General features: G+C 45.4%; 1 protein-coding gene across 1 annotated transcript; it reads left to right on the forward strand.

Annotated features, from left to right (window-relative positions):
• Positions 1-12,769: 12,769 nt before the first annotated feature.
• Positions 12,770-14,234, forward strand: LOC109742543 (GDP-mannose 4,6 dehydratase 1). The gene has a single exon (XM_020301634.4). The coding sequence runs from the start codon at positions 12,870-12,872 to the stop codon at positions 13,998-14,000; it is 1,131 nt and encodes a 376-aa protein (XP_020157223.1). The 5' UTR covers positions 12,770-12,869; the 3' UTR covers positions 14,001-14,234.
• The last annotated feature ends 2,336 nt before the right edge of the window (positions 14,235-16,570 follow it).

Below are 16,570 nucleotides of genomic sequence, written 5' to 3' on the forward strand. Positions count from 1 at the left end.
TACTTTTATTATTTTTTGTTATTATATAGTGCGATGGTTTTGGTATCCGCCCCCGTCGGTCCTCGTCCTATCTATGATTCGGATGTGGTATATATTATATTTTATAACTATTTGGTTCATTTATTGTTTATGACAATTATGCCGACCAACGTGACATAGATATTTTTATCTAGGAGGTATGTGAACCGGAAATTCCAACCGACCCTATTATCGAGAGGTTAAATTTAGTTGAAGAAGAAAACAATTGCTTGAAGGAAAAATTAAAAAAATTAAGGAGGAGAAGATGATATTGGAGTTGCATGTTGCAGATGTCGTCGATGATCATAAGATCAAGATGGATGCAATGCGCTTGAAGATTAGAAAGATTAGAAAATATGACATTCATACCAAGACTTGGTATCATTATGCCGTTGGATCAATTGTTACCTTGGTTGCGATTATGACCGCATTTGTTGTTGCATTGAAATGTTTTACATAGTTTTAATGTACGGTTTAATTAGATGCTCTCGAGAACTATGTATGTACTTTGGTTTTAAATGTGATGATGAACTTCTATTAATTTGGTCACTTATCTATTCATGATGCTCTGTAATGGTTTTTGACACACTTAATTATATATAATGCGCTTGGGTGATGTTGACGGCGAGCGCCCCAGGAAGAGGGTTCCTGCCAAGGTGATGTGGTATGCTCCTATAATACCACGATTGAAACGTCTGTTCAGAAACAAAGAGCATGCCAAGTTGATGCGATGGCACAGAGAGGACCGTAAGAAAGACGGGAAGTTGAGAGCACCCGCTGACGGGTCGCACAGAGAGGACCGTAAGAAAGACTTGCTCTCCATAACTATTATGATGATGCCTTTGATCTAGAATATCACTGCAGTTACATGTGAATAAATGAAATGCCTTTTGTAACAGATGAGTTTTCGTCCGAAACGCTGATACTTCGAAAGAGATTGTCCATTTTGTACATGAAGTGCATCCAGTTTTTGCCGTAACGCTCTCAATTTTTGAGCACATGCTATTTGGGTGAAATGATGATACCATGCCAACTTTCAACCTTTTCAGAGTTCATTTGTAGTGATTTTCAATTTCAGGGTCATATAGCTCAAAAAAAAATCAGTAAATGCATGAAAAATAACAAATGAAGTTAGAAAGGGTTGAAAATTGATGATGTGGCTTTGAATGGTGCATTTTGAACACACAAAAAGTCTGGAGTTCAAATAAGTTAAAAAATGAAATCCCTTTGTAACAGATGAGTTTTCGTCCGAAACTCGGATGCTTCGAAAGAGATTGTCCATTTTGTACACGAAGTGCATCCAGTTTTTGACGCAACCCTCTCAAATTTTTAGCACATGCTATGTGGGTGAAATGATGATACCATGCCAGCTTTCAACCTTTTCAGAGTTAATTTGTAGTGCTTTCAATTTCAGGGTCATATAGCTCAAAAAATCAGTAAATGCATGAAAAATAACAAATGAAGTCAGAAAGGGTTGAAAATTGATGATGTGGCTTTGAATGGTGCATTTTGAACACACAAAATGTCTGAAGTTCAAATAAGTTCAAACAATGAAATCTCTTTGTAACAGATGAGTTTTCGTCTGAAACCCTGATACTTCGAAAGAGATTGTCCATTTTGTACACGAAGTGCATCCATTTTTTATCGTAACCCTCTCAATTTTCTAGCACATGCCATGTGGGTGAAATGATGATACCATGCCAACTTTCAACCCTCTTCAGAGTTCATTTGAAGTGCTTTTCAATTTCAGGGTCATTTAGCTCAAAGTCTGGAGTTCAAATAAGTTCATCATTTCACCCACATATCGTGTGCTAAAAAGTTGACCGGGTTACGGCAAAAACTGGTGAAACTTTTATGAAACTCTAATAGCAAAAATAATGAACTAAATGAATGAACTAGAAAACTTTAATGAAAATCTAATAGCAAAAATAATGAATTAGAAAACTTTAATTAAACTCTAATAGCAAACTGAAATAACAAAATGTGATTTTGATTAAAACAGACATTTCAAATAAACTAAAAATTACCAAATTGAATATAATGATAAAACACAGTAATAATAAATAGTAGGAAAAAGAATCACTCAAAAATCTATTTTTATAGTAAAGTTATTCACAAACAAGTGATTCACACAAATTTCAAAAAATTCAAATTTAAACTATTCAAATTGGAAAAATAATGGCACTAACAGAAAGTTTATAATTTTTATTACCTAAAAGCAAAAAGAATCACTGAAAAACTGTAATTAGAAACAAAATAAAATAAATAAAGCAAAAACCAAAACAAAAAAGGAAAAAATTAAAAAATGCCACCTAGTGAGCCACCACGGCCTGAATACGACTAGAAACCCAACACTGAGCCAGGATTCAGGCCCGTAGAAGGCCCAGTAGGCCCACAGGCAGATAAAGTCACTTTAGGCTCGTAAGCCTGCATTTGAGAGGAGCTCGAAGTGATCAGCGCAACCACGCTTATAAACCATTGTCGAGGCCTCTCGGCTAGCGAGGTGGGACTAAACATCCCACCGCACCGCGCCAGTTCCAGCACAAGGCCTTTGGTCCCGGTTGGTGGCACCAACCTGGACGAAAGGGGTGCATTGGTACTGGTTCGTGCTACCAACCGCGACCAATGCCCCCCTTTCATCCCGGTTGGTGCCACCAACTGGGGCCAAAGGTCCATGTTTCCCGCCCTTTAGGCTGCTAAAAAGAAGCCTTTGGTCCCGGTTGGTGGCACGAACCGGGACCCAAGGGGTGCATTGGTCCCGGTTTGTGCCACAAACCGGGACCAAAGGGGTGCATTGGTCCGGATTTGTGCCACAAACCGGGACTAAAGGTGTGGCTATATAAGCCAACACTTAGGAATTTTTTCACTTCCATCTCGCAGTTGCCCCCGACCACGCCGACGACAACGACGCCGCCAGGCTGCCCCGACGCCGTCCGCCGCCCCCGCCCCGTTGACGTCGCCGTCGTCGTCCCCAATCCCGCGCCCCTGCCCCCGCCCCTGCCATCGCCAACATTATCGTCTTCGTCCTCGGGTGCCGGCAATCCCCATCGCCGATTCGCCACCATCCGTGCTTGCTCAGGCCGGCTGAGCATCTCAACGCAATCTCCGTGAGCCCCTGTCTCTTTCCCCCTCACTCCCATGCTCAAATGCTCTCCGTAGCCACTGATTCACCGGAGACTAAAACGTGCCGCCGCCCGAGCTCGTCGCCGACGTAGCTCCGGCCACTTCTCGCACAGCCGCCTGCTCCCCTGGATATGCACGTGCGCGAGCTACCTCCAGGTGGTCTCCGTGCGCGCAACCGCCGTTGTTTTGGTCACCGCCAGCCGAGCTCCGACGAGAGCCGACGTGGCGAGGCCATTAGGGACTGACAGCAGGCCCCACAGCAAGGTCAAACCCTAGTCAGCGTCAGGTTTGACCGGGATTAGCTCTGGGTCACTGACTAGTGGATCCCACTGGTCAGGTTTGACCTGGGTCAACCCTGGGATTTTAGATAAATCAGAAATGATTTATAAATTTCAGAAAATATTGTAAACTTTGAAAAATCATAGAAAATAATCTACAACTCCAAATGAAATAAATTATATATGAAAAATTATCAAAAAATCCAAAGAATCTGTTTACGGCATTTTCATGCATGAAAAAGCAACTTAACCTTGCGGCTATGTGGCTATATGTATTTTTTTCATATATGTGGCTATATGTATTTTTTTGTTCATAGCATTTTTTCCATGTATGTATGGATGTTCATAGAATTTTTTTATATGTATGTTATTGTCGATATAGCCCCTCCCCGATAACTTCGACATGAGGGAGGGGGGTCGATATACCCCCTCCCGGTAACATTTTTTTCCATGTATGTATATGTCGTTGTTGATATACCCCCTCCCCGATAACTTCTACATGAGGGGGGTCGATATACCCCCTCCCCAATAACATTTTTTTTCATGTATGTATGTCGTCGTTGTCGATATACCCCCCCCCCCCCCCCGTTAGCATTTTAGAGCGGCTCTATAAAAAATAATTAGAGGAAGAAGAAAAAAAAGGGTATCTTCTTCTCCTCTCTTTTTTCCTTCTTCTATTTTTTCTTCTTCTCCCCTATTCCTTCTTCTTATCCTCTTTTTTTTCTTCTTCCTCTTCTTAGTTTTTATCGGGAATGAGGGTTTCGAGGATCGCCGAGCGGTCGAGTGTCGGGAACTAGGGTAGAGGGTCGAGGGTCGCCGAGGGGTCGAGGGTCGTCGAGGGTCGAGGGTCGAGGTTCGACGAGGGGTAGAGAGGGGGACATCGATCACCCCCTCTCACTCGACCAACTCTCGAGGACACCCAAACCCTAGAAAACAAACGTTGTCCGTCTCCTACCCCCTCTCGCCCGACCAAACCCTAGAAGCGTTGTCGAGGCCACCCCAAACCATAGAAGCGTCGAGCTAGCTAGGTCTATGTTTGCCACTAATATATCAATTTGTCATATTTGTATATTAATTGCCATGTTGTAATATTTGCAGAAACTATGGAGCACCGAGACTTGGAAACAGAACAAATGTTGGGGGACATAATCCTCGGCGGAGGTGATGTCATGTCATATCTCAACGACACTGATGGTCTGGAAGGAGAGGATGAAGGCTCCAGTGATCGAACAATGGAGGATGAAGGACATAATCATGATGTCCGTGATGACAGCTCGGTGATCGAACGGAGGAGGGAGGTGTTGCAAAGTCCGGCGAGGTATATATATTAATTAAGCCTGTGCTAACTAGCTAATTGATGTATTAATTGTTTTGGTATGTACATATATTAACCCTTCTTTCTTCTTTTATAGCCCTCCGGATCGAGCCAAACTTCGGTAACGAGACGAGGCCCGAAGAAAAGGTTGTGCCAGAATGAAAGGTTCACGATCACAGCAAACGCGAACGATGGCCAACCGATTGAACCCAGGCGGACCAAGGAAGCATTTTCTGCTCAGTGCGGGGCTATTGTTAGGGACATGATCCCGATCAGCATCCAGCTATGGAATCAACCTAAGAACGTAGACCCTCAAGTTCCTTATGTCAACGATAGACAGAAAGATGATCTTTGGACAGCGCTAAAGGCAAATTTCACCCTACCTCCAGAGGAGGATCCGGATAAGCCAGTTATAGAGCCATTGGTCAAGGCTCATGCTCTTAAGAAGATGGCAGATCTATTCAGGAGGTGGAAGAATGAGTTGAAATCAACGTATGTCGACAAAGGGAAGACTCTAGAATTCACCGGCCGATTTGAGAAGATAAGAGATCACTGGCCCGCATTTGTGGCCTACAAGACATCGAACAGGACTAAGAAGATGTTAGAGACAAACAAGAACAATACTGCAAAGAAGAAGTTTCACCATAGGACGGGGTCAGGTGGCTACCTAAAAGCCCGGCCGTTGTGGGACAAGGCTGAGCAAGACCTGCTTGCTAAAGGGGTCGAACCAGAGACATTGAACTGGCCATACCGTTCAAGGACTTGGTTCTTCGGGGTTGGGGGAACCTTGGACCCTAAAACAGGGAAGTGCGTTTGGACGGACGAGCAACTTGGAACACCCGTCAAGAAGCTTCAGAAGTGTATCGCCGCAGCGCAGAAAGGGACGTTCGTTCCCGACAGAGAGAATGAGAGCTCACCGAGGCCCTCGGGAATCCTAAGCACCCTGGACGAACACGAGGCACGTCAGGCTCTGTCGCGTGGAAGGTTGGGTTTCCCGGTGCAGGCGATTACAAAACCCGGGAGAGGAAGAGGAAACCGGAGCAGACTGAAGTGCAGAAGCTGAATGCAAGGGTACGAAAGCTAGAGGAACAAGTTGAGATCCAGCGAGGTGCCGGAGCTACCCCAGAAGCTACCCCGCCATCTCAGCGGAGAAGCAGCATGGCTTCCACCGAGCTCGTTCAGCAGCCTGACTTCACGGCTCCTAGTTACCCAGTGGATGCTATCACGGAGGCTCAACATTGCCAGCTTATGACGCAGTGGCAGCACCTCAAAGTCAAGGCGGTTGTCGGCTCTGTTGCACCTCCTCAACCCGACGCAACTTTTCACTGTCGTCCGATTCCACAAGGCTATGCTGTTGTGATGGTGGATGAAGTAACTGAGGGATTTGAGGAGCTCGAGCTTGACCACCCTACAGGTGAAGGGGATACTCAGTTGGGTCTTGCTTTGAAGACTCCATGTCTATGGCGGAAGGAGCACATCAACCTTCCGAACTCGATGCCTCCGCCTCCTCCTCCTCCTCCTCCGGCGAGTCAGGGCACTCCGCCGCTCCGCCTGCTCCGGCGCATCGGAGCACTTCGCCTCCTTCTACTACTCGTCAGCAGCAAGTGAAGGACTTTTTTGAAACGCGAAGAGCTATGAAACATCCACCTCTGAAGGAGACGATAGATCCGGTGAAAGCGAAGCGCACTATCGATGCCCTGAAGCGATCACCACCGTCTCCGCAAACCAACTATGAGCGCATTATTAAAAGGACATATAAGGAAGCGGAGCGGTCGGGAAGTACTTGCAGTGATCGAAGGTTAGCAGAATGAAGAAGTGGGGAAAAAAATCCCCAGCTCGGCGAACAAGCGAACCAATCGTGCCTCCCGCTCAAGGTGTCTAGCGATATCGTCGCTAATAATCCGGGAATGGTGTCCGGTACTTACCTGCCCGACGATGCACATTTTGATACAATGGAGGTGGACGAATTCAAATACCGGCACTCCGCCTCCTTCTCCGCCTGCTCCGGCGCGTTCGAGCAGCCCGCCTCCTCCTTCGCCTCGTCAGCAACGGCGGAAGACAGAAGCCGCCGCTCCGCCTGCTCCGGCGCATCGGAGCACTCCGCCTCCTTCTACTACTCGTCAGCAGCAACGGAAGAGAGACGCCGCCGCTCCGGCTGCTTCAGCGTCTAGCAGTACAGCCAGAGGCGGGAGGCAATACAGATTCGGTCCATCTGTCAAGCCTCTAGAGAAGTTACCATACGAGATGACCGAGGAGGAAAACGCGAAGATTTGTAAAGCCCAAGTGAAGGACTTTTTTGAAACGCGAAGAGCTATGAAACATCCACCTCTGAAGGAGACGATAGATCTGGTGAAAGCGAAGCGCACTAGCGACGCCCTGAAGCAACCACCACCGTCTCCGCCGCAAACCAACTATGAGCGCATTATTGAAAGGACATATAAGGAAGCGGAGCTTTCGGGAAGTACTTGCAGTGATCGAAGGTTAGCAGAATGAAGGAGTGGGGAAAAAATCCCCAGCTCGGCGAAAAAGCGAACCAATCATGCCTCCCGCTCAAGGTGTCTAGCGATATCGTCGCTAATAATCCGGGGATGGTGTCCGGTACTTACCTGCCCGACGATGCACATTTTAATACAATGGAGGTGGACGAATTCAAATACCGATACGGGAAACCTCTCGTCAAACCTAGTCATCCTCCTCTAACAACGATGATGCGAAGATTCCATGAGTGGTACATGGACACCTGTAGCGAGTCTGGGAAGGATACTTTGATGCTGAGAGTTAAAGAGGAGCACGACCTCGTTGGAATTTATCTGTTGTCTGTTCCATTTGAGGAGTTCTTCCAGTTTTACAATCAAAAGGCCCTCGATAAAATAATCGACACTTGCTACCGTCTATAAGTACTACTTCTGTAATTAAGTCTCTATATATAGGTCAGCTCTTTCATTGCATGTATATATAATTATCCTCACTATATTATGCAGATTGAAGATCGTCGAATGCAGAAAAGCACAAATCTATTATATTGGGTTCATTAACACAAATCTCATAGATGAATGGATGGTTAAATATAAAGCCACGGAAACCGAGGCCAACTTGCTACAATCGTTGCTTCAAAATCAAAACAAAGAGAAAATACTCTTTCCTTACAACTTCAAGTGAGTGTTGCTATCTTGTGCATATTCGGTTTCCCTTATTACTCGAGGTTATAGTAATGTAATTGATGAGTTATGCATGCGTGCACAGCTTCCACTTTATTCTGCTAGAGATTAAGCTTGAGTTGGGAGTAGTACCTGTCTTAGACTCAAGACGAAAAGATCCCCAGGAGTATGCGAACATGACTGAAATGCTCCAGAAGTAAGTTCAATCGATCATTATTGCACCATATCGGCAACTTTGTTCATTTCCTGATATCAAATAATTATTTTCTTTGTCTCGCAGGGTTTGGAAAGAGTTTACCGCAAAAGCTCCGGGACTGCCGGGGGAGCTGCGATTTACACACCCGAAAGTAAGTGCTACTAGCTAGTTCCGCGCATCTCTCATTGATTCTAGCTAGTTTCATCAATACCATTTATAATGATTGATTATCAGTTTGATTGACCTCTATTTCTCGTAAAGTGCTTGTGGCAGGAATCCGAGAATGATTATTGTGGATACTACGTTTGCGAGTTCATCTACAACGCGACGACCTCTAAGCGGGGCTACTCTAAAAAATAATACGAAGTGCGTAAGCAATAATATTCACAATTTTATTTTATTACCATCATTTGTGTTGAGTTCATTCATATATATGTATTGACCCCCTTCTTCAAATTAGATGTGGCAGATGCGGGATGAACTCCTACCACAAGATCGCATGAAAGCAATTCAAGAGAAATTGGCGGGATTCTTTTTTGACCACGTCATCAATAAAGCCAGAGAATATCATGTGTAATTTGACATTAGATGTTAGGGAATTGTAAGAGATCTTATATTGTATATATGTAGCCAGTAGCGTCGGATAGATATACGAAAACTTGTTGTTCGACCAATCTCTCGGAGAAGGAGAGGTCGATCACTTCTCTCTGTATATGTTCATGACGATCTTGTGTACTTGATGGTTTCCTTCATTTGCTTACTATCTAGTGTGTCGAGTCCTCTCTATACGTATAGTACGTAGCGTCGACCAAGCACGGAGATAAGAGAAGACACTTCTCTCTATTAGCTAGGTAACACAATATATGAAACCCCTAAATTAACCCTACAAAACCCTCAAAACACCCAACCCCTCCCCCCCCCCCCCCCCTCTTTCAAAAAACAATCCCAGCCCCTGAACTGCTGACGCGTGGATGCTTTTTGGTCTCGGTTGGTGCTACCAACCAGGACAAAAGGCCCTCCTGCCTGGGCAAGCCGCAGCGGCCACGTGGAGCCCCATCTGTCCCGGTTCGTAGGCGAACCGGGACTAAAGGTATTGGGCTTCAGTCCCGGTTCCAGAACCGGGACAAATGGGCCTCTAGAACCGGGGCAAATGGGCCTTTTTTTACTAGTGTCGGCTAAGGCCCTACTCAAGGCTGATGGACCTTTTGTGATACTCCGGATTTCTACATTCGAAGTTCATGATCTGGATTATTCAGCTGCATGTATGTGAGGCCATAAATAAAGATGTTGAAAAGATCCGTTTCAATCGGTTGAGTGGATCATATATGATTAATTTGCACGCACAATCTTAACTATATTTTGACTTCCGTAGAGCCCGTTTCAAAGCCTGTGCCCGTAACCAGATTTGATTTTCAAGTTGTGATCTAACAGGGGCAAAAGAATGACAATCATCTGAATAATTTACTGCATGTGTATTACTATATTGTCTGCTGAATAATATCATAAATAGAGATAGGTTATCTCATCAACATACTTAGCCTAGAAACATGCATTCACAAGAAGGTGCTTACAAGCACCTGGACGGAGCTGGTGGTTGAGCATACGTCGGGCTGGGTATCTTTGGGCACATTTCTTTGACTTTCCTGGGCTCCGTTCCTATGTCAAGGGTTAGTCCCAAGAACTAGTGCACAAAAGCCCCATTCGGTGCATGAAAAGCAACTGTTTCATCCATCCGGGAGGAACAAAAGAAACATGGAAAATTCTTTCGTACAGTTGAGTTAGCTGACCGGTCAAGAGGTCTGCAGAAGGAAGAACACAACAAACTGAAAAGCATTTGGCTAGCAAAACCAAGCTGCTAGCAACTGGTGGAATCCTCAAGGGAGGGAGGGAGGGAGGGAGGGATTGAGTCAGACAGCTCAAGTTATGCACCACAAATGTATGGTCGTCAACAGGCACACATAGACGTTGATAGAAGGGCTCATTGTCTGCTGATGTGTACGAACATGCATCTCATGTCTGTAGGGGTGAGTGATCTGCCCACTCGATCTAAGTTTGAGCCAACACATGCGGGAAAAAGCCCACAAAAATATCACGTTGCGCCAAGATCGTGGGTGCTTGTGTGCCGCGGGTTGGTACATCAAGGCACGAGCTGGTACATAAAAGGCAGAGATTCCTCAGTCCTCACGGTGTTGCCCACCAGTCCACGACAACTCTGTTTTCAGCGACACCTTTTTCTTCATCTTTCTTACAGGGATCACCGACTACTATAGATCTCTTGACTCGTCTTCCACACGAAAGAAAAGAAAAGAAAATGATCACACAAAAGATCACTCGTCTTCCACAGGGACCAGGAGGCCGAATTATGATTCGACAACACGAAAGGAAAAAAAAATTCAGCCGTCGGAGTTACTGCTGGTGAGAGAGGCTATGGATCCTCCTAAAGAAAACTCTGTTTCCAGCTACAGTTTCTTCTTCTGTTTATTTCTTTTACCGCGATCACCGACAGCCACAGATCTCTCCACACAGGCCACGAGGCTGAATGATGGACCGACCACAAGAAAGCAAAACTGGAAAAGAAAAGAGAGAGAAAAAAGGGCCAGAACTTGAGCTAAGTCGGCAGCGCTCGCCATTTTGTTTACTGTCAGCCGCTGGTGGATCCTGTCGGTGCGCCGACGAGGTCAATTAATCTTGAAAACCATGCCGGTGATCTTAAGTCTGCATGAGTAGTACGGAGAGACTATATAATTTACAAAATTTCAAGTACGCGTAACGGCGTAAGCTAGCTCCCTGCAGTGTCAACGCATGGGGATCACGCGAGGTGAACGGAGGCCCGGACATTGACCCGGCACCCGGCCGTCGGTCAGGTTCAGGCATGCCTCCTGCCCGGATCCACGGCCAGCTCAAAGATACTCAGATTTGTATACTGCACTAGTAGCAGTAGCACTGAGATTGATGCTTCGAGTTACGATTGCCCGAGCGCAACGTCGGTCCGTCGTCGTTGATGAGAGGAGATGGGATCTGGATCCATTGTGCATAAATAACGCATCCATAGTTTCGATTCTCTTTTTTTAAATGTCTACTAGCAAAAGGGCCCGTGCGTTGCAACGGGAGTTTTTTTTTTCATAATCTTCAATGGCCATGACCACATTTTGTTGCATCATCGAGATATACTATCACTTTCAGTTTCGTGAAATCATGAACAAATTTTAAAACTCGTGGACATATTTGAAATCATGAACATTTTTTAAATTTGTGAACACTTTTACAAATTGTTGAACATTTTCTAAAGCAACAAATTTTTTGAATTCATTAACATTTTATACTATTTGCAAACATTTTTAGAAATTGTGAACATTTTTTATTTTCTTTTTTTATTTTATGTGCAATTGGACGAACCAAACGACGGATCAAAATCTGGTAATAAGCAAGGTACAAAAAAACAGGAGTAAGAAACGTCCGCGCCTTTAACAGAAAAAGAAAAGTACTAATTAAGGGTGTAACATAAAAATAATTAACATGCAAGATAACATTATATTTAGAATCTGCAAATTTTTCTGGGCAATTTTCTGTATATAGCATGCTAAATTTAGAGTTAGGGTTTGAAAGTTATGAATATTTTAGTCAGTAGGTTGGTTTCTTTGCTTGTGTTGTGCAAGGGCATTTCCGTAGATGAACCAAACGCTATCGGCGGCGACTTAAGAAAAAGAAAGAATTGTTTTCCCACTTACGGGTGGCACTGGTGGGTAATTTTTACCAACTTGGAGGGTAATTTTAATGAGGAGCGACCAGAAGCGATACCGCTTTATTAGTACGTAAAGATACTAAGCTGACTCAAGAACGCTGTTCAGTGAGAAGTGCATTCTGCATTGTTTCACTTTCACCCAGGGTGTGCTGCTTCCAAAAAAAGTTGCAAGTCTAAAAGCAGAATTCCACTTTTTGGATTATTGACTTAAATATATTGAAAATTGTCAGGACCGGAATGGGCCGAGTCGACTCATCGGGTCGTTGGCCTCCAAAATCGGCCTCGAGGACAGGTCTGGGCCGGCCCATTCCTATCATCAGAAAATATGAGCCCCCCCCCCCCCCCACACCCACACGCGCACACACACACACAAAAATGATAAGTCCCCCTCAAGTAAAAGCAACAAAAATTGTAGAAAAATGTACAATGGTGCAACAAGCTCTTATGGGCTTAGCATCGATGGGTGGGGGATTACATGTAGTGGCCCACAAAATATACCAAAAAAGAGAGGTTGGCGGTGATGACAACACTCAAAATCAACCGAACGGGCGACAACAACTGCTGAAATAGGAGAAGGAGAGCTATATAGTGACACCAGGAAATGCCAGCTGGCGACCATTCAAGCGTCGGATGAGGACATCGAATGGCACACTCGTATTCTTTACCGATCGCCGCTCAGCTAGCTCAAACCACGCCTAGTTCAAAGCTTTAGCATCGTCGAATTCCATTTCTATCTTCATCGCAAAAAAAAATTCGTAATTCTTTTCACCTCAACGTCATGACAATGAAATTCAGCAGCACTTGACATTTCAAAGTTGGCCCAATAAATACTTTTGGAAATAAAAATAGTACAAGTGTCAATTTCTATAGAGTGTCCAAATTTTTCCATATTTTTTCCAGGCAGGACAAGCTGACCCAGACCCAAGTCTCCGGGCCTACAAGTACTCCTGGGCCCCATCGCCTCCTTCCTCCACCAAATCGCCGTCCCCTTCCCCCAAATCACATCCCACTCCCATCAGATCTCGCAAGGAAGAAAAGAATGGCCGACTCCTCCGCGCCGCACTCCAACGGCGGCGCCGTCGCCGAGGAGGAGGACCCCGCGGTGCCCCGGTCCCTGGCGCCGCCGCGGAGGGTGGCGCTGGTGACGGGCATCACGGGGCAGGACGGGAGCTACCTGACGGAGCTGCTCCTGTCCAAGGGGTACGAGGTGCACGGCCTCATCCGCCGCTCCTCCAACTTCAACACGCAGCGGCTGGACCACATCTACCACGACCCGCACGCCACCCCCTCCGCCGCGCGCCCGCCGATGCGGCTCCACTACGCCGACCTCTCCGACTCGTCCTCCCTCCGCCGCGCGCTCGACCACGTGCTCCCCGACGAGGTCTACAACCTGGCCGCCCAGTCCCACGTCGCCGTCTCCTTCGAGGTGCCCGACTACACCGCCGACGTCACCGCCACCGGCGCGCTCCGCCTGCTCGAGGCCGTCCGCCTCTCCGCCAGGGCCAAGCCCATGCGCTACTACCAGGCCGGGTCCTCGGAGATGTTCGGCTCCACGCCGCCGCCGCAGAGCGAGGCCACGCCCTTCCACCCGCGCTCCCCCTACGCCGCCGCCAAGGTCGCCGCGCACTGGTACACCGTCAACTACCGCGAGGCGTACGGCCTCTTCGCCTGCAACGGCGTGCTCTTCAACCACGAGTCCCCCCGGCGCGGCGAGAACTTCGTCACCCGCAAGATCACCCGCGCCATCGGCCGCATCAAGGTGGGGCTCCAGACCAAGGTCTTCCTCGGCAACCTCTCCGCCGCCAGGGACTGGGGCTTCGCCGGGGACTACGTGGAGGCCATGTGGCTCATGCTCCAGCAGGACAAGCCTGACGACTATGTCGTCGCCACCGAGGAGTGCCACACCGTGGAGGAGTTCTTGCAGGCCGCTTTTGGGTACGCCGGCCTCAACTGGAAGGATCATGTGGTGATTGACAAGAAGTACTTTCGGCCTTCGGAGGTGGACTGCCTTCAGGGGGATTCATCCAAGTCGAGGAGAGTGCTTGGGTGGAAGCCCAAGGTTGGCTTCCAGCAGCTGGTTGAGATGATGGTTGATAACGACATCGAGCTCGCCAAGAAGGAGAAGGTCCTTGTGGATGCTGGGTACCGCGACCCCAAGCAGCAGCCATAGAATTGGTATCAATAGTTCGATTAAAATGGAGCTTGCTTTGGATTTCCCCCCTTACAAGCTGATACAGTGTGGCCATTGCAGTAGAGGTTGGCTTAAGTTCTTGTTGTTTGTCTCAGGGTAGAAATAAGGAGGTTTGCAGTTTGATCCTACAGTACCGTTGATTAAGTTACTATGTGGCGTACTTTTATCATATGAACGAATCGGTCAATTGATACCATACCATTTTGAAGCAAACTCGTCTGTTTTCGATTATGACAGCAAACTTGTCTTTCTGTACTGTGTGATACATTCTGAATATATGTTATCTTGGTATCCATCAGTGGCATTTTGCATGACCCATCTTGGCACATTGCAATGGGGATATTTAAACCAGTACAGTTCTAAATTGCAGTTAACCCACAGTTGAAATGGTGAATATGTTAGCCCATATTTCTCATACGTGAAGAGCATGAGTTGAACTATAGTCCTCTGATTAAATGAATAAAATGAGTGTTGACCTGAAGCTTTTGCTTGTTCATTCGTATGATTCATCAAGGTGTCCAGTGAACTGCCCATTATTCTTGCCTATTTGCTTTTCAGGTATTAGGCATTTTGTACTGAAGCAAACTTGTCTGTTTTCGATTATGATAGCAAACTTGTCTTTCTGTATTGTGTGATACATTCTGAATATATGTTATCTTGGTATCCATCAGTAACATTTTGCATTACCATCTTGGCACATTGCAATGGGGGTATTTAAATCAGTACAGTTCAAAATTGTAGTTGGTGGATATGTTGGCCCATGTTTCTCATACGTGAGGAGAGTGAGTTGAACTACAGTCCTACAGTTAAATGAATGAAATGAGAGTCTTGGCCTGTGTTGGCCTGAAGCTTTCGCTTGTTCATTTGTACGATCCATCAAGGTGTCCAGTCAACTGTCCATTCTTCTTGCCTATTTACGTTTCAGGTATCAGGCATTTTGTCCTGAGTATAATGAGGTCACTATCCTTGAGTTAAACAATTGACATCATATATGATGTGACGCAATGCCCAGTGTGTATCTGGGCCATCTGGCAAAGACAAGAGATACCCTACATGATTCACGCAAAATAGGCTTCAGGACAAGCATTGTAAGTATTGTATTAGCTTCTGTTTGTTTGCTACGTTTGACAAGTTGCTGGCAGAAGGGATGGTATATCTATCTTCAGGCTTCAGCAGCCAAAAGTATATATATAGTCTAAAATTCTACTCTGATTAGCTTTGGGTGCTGAGACAATGATATTAAATTATTTCACTTCAGGCGATCCTTTTGTAAGTGTGGTGCTCAATGACTTGTAACCTGCACCATGAATTCATATGCAGTGTAATTCAAAGCTGTTTAACCTTCTCATGGGTGCTGACTTGCCGAGTTGATAAATTTCAGTTTCATATGAACCTGGAGAGAAAACATTGCTTGCTGGTCCGAGTCATTCATGTAGGATGTGCTTAGAATATTTTAGATGAACATTGGATAAGCAGAACAATGGTAGTCCTTCAGCTGATTTTATTTTTTGAAATTCTTATGCAAAAATATATACTTACAGTGCAGAGCATTTTTACAACATATTTGCTACTAGTCCAAACTCCAAAGGCCAATTGAGACAATATCCTTGAAATGCCTTCTCTAATTCCTCTTAAATCTAGCATGTGAGCCTTCTCCAATTCCCCTTAAATCTAGCATATGAGCCTTCTCTAAGCCTTTTAGTCGCTAACTGACATATTGAGCGAGGAATATACACTTTTAGCAAATGAATGAATGAATCACTGTCATTTTGGAGGAAACACATCTGCCTCTGATACTTATCTTTCTGTATTGTGGGTCCGTACAATCTGAATATATATCTTCAGTTGGTATCTTGACATCCATCTGTAGCATTTGACAGTACCATGTTGGAGCATTGCAAACAGGTGGCTAAATACATTACTATGATGGTGAATTTCTTGGTCCAAATCTCTTGTATATGAAGAGCATGAGTGGACCTTTAGTTCAGCAAGTCTGAACATCCTGAACTCTTGGTCACAAGCTCTCATCTGTTCATGTGCATGACTGATCAAGGCAAGTGTTGTCCATGGAACTGGATACATTCTTCTTGCCTATTTGCTTTTCATGTATTTGACATTTGGTCTTGGGTATAATGGCCACTGTATTTCTGAAATATGAAATTAACACCTTATACATCCAACGCAAAGTCTTTCTTCTTGCCTATTTGCTTTTCATGTATTTGACATTTGGTCTTGGGTATAATGGCCACTGTATTTCTGAAATATGAAGTTAACACCTTATACATCCAACGCAAAGTCTAATTTTGCGCCAACAAAATGGACTTCGTGACAAGCAGTGTGAGGATTCTATTGCCCTCTGTTTGTTTCCTGTGCCAACAAAATCTGAATAGAGTTTCAATGTGCTGTGAACGAAAACGGAAGACAATGATCTTAAATTGTTTGGTTGCTCTGTAGATACAGTGTTCAGTGATCTGCATCCCGCACTGTAAATTCATATGTAATGTAGTCCTATGAACATCCTGCAGAGGAAACAATCTTCTTAGTTCTTT

The sequence above is a fragment of the Aegilops tauschii genome, chromosome 7, assembly GCF_002575655.3.
Source record: "Aegilops tauschii subsp. strangulata cultivar AL8/78 chromosome 7, Aet v6.0, whole genome shotgun sequence".
In the NCBI taxonomy this organism is placed as follows: Eukaryota; Viridiplantae; Streptophyta; class Magnoliopsida; order Poales; family Poaceae; genus Aegilops; species Aegilops tauschii.